The following is a 7527-nucleotide window of genomic DNA, read 5'->3' as shown; positions in this document are numbered from 1 at the left end:
GTATAATGTTATAACATGATATAAAACTCAAAAAAGTTGATTTTACATGATATTGCCCCTTTAATAAACTGATGCATCTAGATTTATTCCGGTACACGGCAGCTCTACTGATGCAATTGCATCGTGCACATCCATGAATTGGTACAAGTTGGGTGATCTCCATGTCTSGACTGGAAATCCGCACCAGTTGTTCATGAGATATTCTGCTGACAGACTTCCAGGCAAAAGTTGTTTACCATGTTCCCTGGCTTTCATGGCAGCAGGTGATAAATATGAAAACCATAATCTGAGCTTCTCAGTCCTGCGGGAGACGGCAGTGACACCTCCTCCCCGCTCCGCCGTCCCTCTGTTAGGATTTGGCTTCGTCTTTAAACCCTCCTGACGAGGAATGTGTGTCAGTCCCTCTGCAGGCCTCCGCTGCCAAGAACACAATGTTGTTGGAACGTGATCGCATATGTGGAGAACATGTGTAAAGATGTGGGGGCGRGGAGGGGTGCAGAGCTCCTGCCCCCTTTGGCCCAGATGCTGATGGACGTTGTTTGGATCGGTGTAATGGGTGCTGGGCCCCATGCCAGGGCCACAGCTCTCATGTAAGGTGGAAGTTGTTGCTCCAACTGCCAGCTTGCTTCACAACAGGATCCTAGAAAAGATGCAGGCGAGTGGCTGGGAGAGGAGGAGGCCCAGCTGTGTGGCTGTGGTTATGAGCCAGGTGGAATTATAATCATTCGCCTTAACGTTTAGTAGACCCTAATCAAATGACCAACGGCCGAGAGATGACTTATTTATCAGCTTCGGTCTCGAGTGGCACAAATTAGGCCACGTCCACTGGAGGTCAGGCTGCCAGCATGGCCTAAGATAAGTTGCAGTTTTGGGTACACAGATGAAAATAAAAATCAAAATATGCTCATCGAGAGACAGACAAGGCTTTGATAAGTCCCAGAACATCTGGTAATTACATATTCTGTGCCGTGGGTGGGTTACAAGCAAAAATGAGCCAAAATCCAGCCTGGTTTCAGATTCCTCTGTTGCCTGGCAATAGAGATGTGGGTTGTGTATAATCTCTCACCTAGGATTGCTGCACACGGAAGACACGAAGACACCTTCCAGCCAACTCTTTTTCAATCAGGCCCCTCAGGAGAGGAAGAGTCAGGCGAGCGTTCGGGCTCAACCGGCAGCCACAACAGATCTTTTTTTTTTTTTTTTTCCTCCCGGATGTGGTCGCACCACGGGCTGCCACTGCTGTCAGCTCGGGGGTTAGATCTCAAGCTTATTTCACGTGTGGCTGGGTGCGAATTAGCATTTGCTCCGCTTCCACCCCTCGCCACGCCGCAGATTCGCCTGCTTTCCCACCCGCTGTTTACACGCACGGCTTCCAGACGCCGGGCCTCAGCGCTGCGGCGTGCTAATGCTCAACAAGCTGCTTTGTGGTTTAACGACAGATCGGAGCCAAAGGCCTGCAGAAATCACCCAACGCTGATATGCTTCGATACCATTAATCTGTCGCAACGTTTCATCGGTGTAACCACRACTAGGCTCAATACGAAGAAATAAAAAGTTTTTGATGAGCAGCAGAAATCTTCAAAATTTTACAAAATGTGTTTATTCTGCTGAATTGAATCATTAGTTTAAAATTTAAACTTGATTAAAAATTTATTTTTACACTAAATTAAGAAAAAAAATATTTACTTTATGATACGTGAYGTATCTTGATGAATATGTATCTAGTAATGGTGCAACAATACATGCATCTGTATCGAACCGTTCAGTACAGTGCTCTAGGTTCAACACACACTTGTATCAAAACAATACAATTTTTTTTTATTTATTTTTATCAACTTGTCTTCTGAAGATGCTCTGTGTTGAAGGATCAGTGGATCTGTGTTCGACTACTCCRCCTAGGCTGCATTGTCGAGCACAGATCCACTGAGAAACTTGCTGTTTCAGCAACATTTAATTTGAAAACTGTATTTTTGAGGTTAAACAAATGTTCGGAATTCATTTCAATAAATTATGAGTTAAGAAGAGCATGGAAATTTCTCTTTTTTGTATTGAAAAAATATTGAACCGTAAAACTGAAATAATCGAACCAAATCAAGAATTTTCTATATCATTGCACCCTTAGATACACGCACACACACACACACACACACACATATATTTATATATACTGTATATATATATATAACAGCTCGCTGTGCCCCACTATTTGAGAAGCACAGATGCAAAGGGACATTTTCTGGTTTTTGAGTACATTTAAGCAAAAGAAGAGCTAAATTAAACTTTTATCACAGTTTTTGCCAGTGTTTGCATATGTGTGCATGTTTCGAAACATCTCATGAACCGTTAGAYAAATCTCAACAAAACTTGCAGAAAGTAACCATTAAATAGACATCTACAGTTAAATTATCATAATTTTGGAGTCAACACAGTTCATGATGGCCGTCAAGACTAATCTAAAGTGACCAGATTTTACCAGAGATCATGCTAGTGCTAGTTTTAGGGTTTGACCCAGACGGCTGTGTTTGCATTTACGATCCTTAAATGATAAATGCAAACATGGGTGACATGCATTCCTAATTTTAGTTTGTATAGAAACAGCATAAAATCCTGTCGGAGGGAAGGCATTTGTACTGATGAGCAGATTATTGTACCAGAAGAAAAATGTCCGTTGGGTTGGCAGTGACCCGCCTCTCCCATGTGGCGCTGTCACCTGCAGGTTTGTGGTGAATTGGCAGCGATTGCAGGCATATGTCACACTCAGCCCTCTGCGTGTGTGTTAGTCAGCCCTCTGTTGCTCTCACCATCTCCATTGCATATTGTGAAAATTTTCTCTTAGATGTTCGAACCCACATTCTGAGTTGTTTTATGTTCTCCTATTTCAACTATTTTCTGATTTAAACCCTTTAGGGATGTTTTTTTTATTATTTTACTTGTTTTTTGTTTCCTGCTCTGTGGGTTCCCTTGTCTCTCCCCTAGCCCCCTGTTCTCCTTGTCATCACAGAGGGCGGCTGACATCACCAACAATCTTAATAACCACCTTTCAGCTGTAATCACACGGCTGAAGCTCGCTGAGAACACTTTTTATCTTCTCTTAACCCTGTGACATTACCGTCCATTGTTCTTCTGAACAGAAATAAAGGTTTTTGTTTTGTTTTTTTAAATAAAGAGAACTTGAGCTCTAAATCTGATGAAGAGAAGCATCGGCTGAACAGACGGTGCTCACAGTCCGGCTCTGCCCATTTCAAACGAAGTGCTTATCTTCTCTTATCCAGTGTCGCAAAGTTTGCTTTTGCAGATATCTGCACGCAGCCGAGCACACTTTCCACGGAGCGAGCTCCWCGACGCTTGGCCTGGCACCTGACAGGCAGACGTGGCCAAGAGGAAACGCAATCCACGCCACCGTGCTTAGTGATAACATCGCCGCTCTTTGAACTCCAACAAAACGTACAAATCGTATTATAATTCGCACCTCGGTAAATAATTGCCGATCACGTCGGTGTAATTAACTCTTACTCCAACAGTAATGTTAGGTGGTGCTTAATGAGGTGCAAATCTATGGTGTTGTTGTTTTTTTAAATCCTCATTTTCCTTCCCTGTCTCGCTTAGACACATTTAATCTCGTGGGAAATAAAGAAGAAAAGGGAAGGAAAAAAAAACAACAATGTTGTCACTCCGCCGCTCGGCTAAATCTGAAGCGCTCCTCTTATTTAGCGTCTCCCTGCCATCTCGCTCGTCGCCCTCAGGAGTTTTTGTCCTATTTATCGTTCTTTCATCGCAGACAGTTTGTCCTTTTGCACCAGAGCTTTTTGCATTGGTAATGATGGTCTCTTTACACAGAGGCTCGTCTCTTTTTCTCATTCCGAGYCCCMCTGTTTTTGTTAAGAAAAAAAAACKAAGCTGTGTGTTTGCTTGTGTGCATCTGTTGACAGCAGTGAGTTTGCGGTGGCACCGACGGTTGCTCGCGCTCTCTGCGAGCAGGAGCCTGCCATCTTTGAAGCCAGAGCAAAGCTGCCTTTTTTTGCCCCATTTCTATCAATCATTCATCACTGGAGGCTCTGGCTGTTGGTGATTAAAGCTTTTGCTTCTGCAGGGCAGCGTTTGACTGTGGATATGTAATTCGTAGTTATGAGTACAGCTTGCATGAAATTAAAAAAAACACATTCATATGTGCGCACCAAGTCCTGCCGTATGTCTGCCTACAGAAGTGCAAATACACTGCATATACAGTATTGCAGTGACACTAACTGGAGTMGTTTGAGAGAGAAAAAAAAGTATCTGCAGGTTGTAACTGCTCTAATTTGTAAGGGAAATATTCTTGACATTTCACACGTTGCTGGAGTTTTAATCAGAAGTTGCGATTAGACATAGAAAACTGTTTGTATCCTTTTCTTCTAACTTCATGATGATTCTGACGCAGGGGTTCTTAACCTTTTTGACCTCGGGGCCAAATTTGTTGAACATAAAGTGGCACGAGGCCCAGTCAGACATTACCAATGTACGGATCAAAATGATAATTACTCTAAATCTTGGTTTAATTTTTATTGTATTTACATCATAACTAAACTATCATAATTAACGTAACTAAATTAAATACACTTACAGTTTAAAAGTAAAACTCCTGTCAAATAATCACAAGACGTGATTATGACAAACATTTGTTTATATTGTAACCTGCCCATAACAATTATTTGAACAAATACAAAGGTTGGTCTTATCAGCACAAAAATATATATTTTTCAACATAAACAATAACAAAAATAGACAATTCAAAAAATAAAATTATGGGCATAAAATAAATTAATTAAAAATGTTTAATATAAATGTTTCAAGTAAAAAAATGTAAAAATAAATTTGATAAAGTACAAATGAAAACAGCATTTTTTACTTTTGCAGCTAGAAGCTGCTTTTCATTTTAGTGACAAACAATAACAGTAACAACAGCATTTTGATAAGTTTAAAATGTCTTTAAAATACATTCAGAATGTTTAATAATAAACTAAAAAATTAATTTAAAGTGAAAATTGAAATATAGTTGTATCTGCAACTGTATTTGATAATGTTTTGAACTTTTAAAATATTGCATGGTAAAAACAGAAGCTGCACTTCATATTAGTGACAAACTTTGGTGTTTTTTGATGAGTTGCTTTCATTTTTGCTTGTACTTTTAAATTAAAATAGGTTTCCATTCTCGGCAGGTTTCTAAGGTTCTTCTTCTACTTTTTAAAAAAGTTGTTAAACATCTGAGTGGCGCACTACTGCTACTAGTGGTGAGAAAGTGTGTTGCACCTTATTAAAAATCAACGCGGTCCCACGGCCCAAAGTTAAAAACTGTTGTTCTTTTGAGGCCTTCAAGGTGACGCTCGCGGCCCATGGGWTAAGAATCTCTGGGTTATAGGATTTAGAAATTTATAAACCTGCATTGTTTCGGGACATTGTTGTGGTTAGGTGAAACAAAATCAAACATTTCCATCTTTTCTCAGTCATTCATCCATTCCTTGCTTCCTCCCCTTCCCTCCGCCAGAACCCATCTCCGAATCGGCAGACCGACCCACCCCCAACCCTCCCGCCTCCACCCCCAGCTCAACCGCCGCGGCCACCATCATCACCACCACCGCTGCCCCCTTCCACCCTAACATGGTGTGGGCCATCCCGCCTCCAATGACGGCCACCTCGGAGTCCCTCCAGCAGCCTCAGACCACCACCACCACCTCCTCCACCCACAACCACCACCACCCCATCCACATCCAGCCTCGGCTGCTGCTGCCCAACGCCGCTGCCGTCATCACCACCACCTTGCCCCCGCGCAGCGGCGCCGCCCCCACCGCTGCCGCCGCCCTGTTCGAGGGCTCGGGCAGCGGGGAGCCGAGCGGTGACGACCAGGCCGACGARGAGGATCCCACGGAGGATGTCAGTAGTGGCAACCCACCAGAAGCCAGTGGGGCAGACAAGACTGTTGGTAAATCCCTGATCTCTCACTTCATTATCCATAAAACCTAAAGTGGGGGGGATGGGATTTTTTTTTTCTTAAGAATGGGTTAGATAAACTCAGAGTCAACCCTTAGCTGACATCATAACACATTCATGTCATCATCTGTTAATTAGAAACTAAAAATAGAAATCTGGCTTCGGTAATTGTATGCAAATTGATTTTGAGGAGACAAACGACGAAGCCAGCCAGGCACGGAAAAGAAATCTTTGTAGAGAGTCGCTGTTAGTGTCGTTTCYACTCGCGAGAGATGTATATCTCAATTTCAGACAGAAAAGAATGTATTTGCATGGTTCACTGTCGCTACATCACCCATGCTTAATTTTCTTTCTCTCCCATTCCACCAGCAGCTCTCAAAACAAACCCAGACTCTGTAAAATACGCTCCCAGCAGGCCGGAGAGATGAAACCGTTGGCCTGGATCCGGGGATCTCTGAAGCCTGACTTGACAGACTGATGTGACTGAGAGGTCGAGGTGTATTGTAGACAGCACACCTCGTCACATGACTGGTCTCAAATCACTGCTGACACGCCCTTCTGACTGTAACAACCGGCTCCTGGGTCTCCTCTTGGACAACAAGGAATGACTGAGACTTCCCAATTAGACCTCGTTTTTTTTTATTGGTATTTTTCCTGATGGTGCATTCCATCCATCCACCTGTCTGTCCTCGATGCCTGACAGCCTGACAGGATGAAACAACATGCTCCAGTGTTTTCTTCCCCAGCTTCTCTCCCCTCTCTGCTCGGTCCGTCTGTCCAAGTTTTAGATTTATTCTCTTGTCAGCTGCTGACCACAGTGCTCAGTGACGTGGAGAGCATGTAGCCTCTCTGCAAAGGAGACYCTGTGTGTTGTGGCTGTGTCCGTCAGATTGTGTATGTGTGTGAGCGTGAACAAATGTGCACYGGAGCCTGGTTTCCCAAATTCTGCAGCAGTAACGCACACGACTTTGTGTGGCTGAGGGCTCCACAGTGCACATTTTAACATGGGATACTGAAATTTAAACACTGTGCTTGTTTATTTGTATKTATGTGTTTATGTGTAATTGTCCTCTCTACCTTTCCTTGTCTCACTTCGAGGCTCTTTGTACATGTTGTCATGTGTGGTGTCTGTGGCAGGTCCAAAAACAACCAGAACTAACAAATCACTAACACAGTATTTAGCATCATATATAGTATATAGTACTGAAAGATCATGTCTAGAAGAGACCAAATTATGCGCAGGAGATCAGTTCAATTCTCAAACTCCAATATAACCTCAGATCTGGTCCTTTTTCTGAATCCCCATTGTTTCGGAGACTTGAGGGCTCGTTATACTCCATTCGAAGCTGAACAGTCGATCTTTGCTAGCGCTACAAACAAGCTAAGGTCCTCCATGCATATTTTCAGTTGCAGGCTGAGTCATTTTTGCGTTCCCCTCTCTGTCATGTGGATGGAGGACCTCAATGACGAGAGGAGAATCTAATACGTGTATATGGTGATAGCATCGGGGCTAATGCTAAAGCTAACAGGCTAAGCTGAGGTTCTTCTTCCATGAAGCAGCTC

General features: G+C 43.1%; 1 protein-coding gene across 1 annotated transcript in view; it reads left to right on the top strand.

Moving 5' to 3' along the window:
* agrn (agrin) overlaps positions 1 to 7527 on the top strand; it is a gene marked incomplete at its 5' end in the record, with an annotated part of 134040 nt that overhangs the window by 65778 nt on the left and 60735 nt on the right. The window contains 1 exon segment of the mRNA XM_014010337.1: positions 5522 to 5956. Within this exon segment, the coding sequence (XP_013865791.1) occupies positions 5522 to 5956 (435 nt within the window).

This window comes from Austrofundulus limnaeus, unplaced genomic scaffold, assembly GCF_001266775.1.
Source record: "Austrofundulus limnaeus strain Quisiro unplaced genomic scaffold, Austrofundulus_limnaeus-1.0 Scaffold68, whole genome shotgun sequence".
Taxonomy (NCBI): domain Eukaryota; kingdom Metazoa; phylum Chordata; class Actinopteri; order Cyprinodontiformes; family Rivulidae; genus Austrofundulus; species Austrofundulus limnaeus.
The sequence above is the reverse complement of the archived record's forward strand: the minus strand, read 5'-3'. Positions and strand labels throughout refer to the sequence as shown.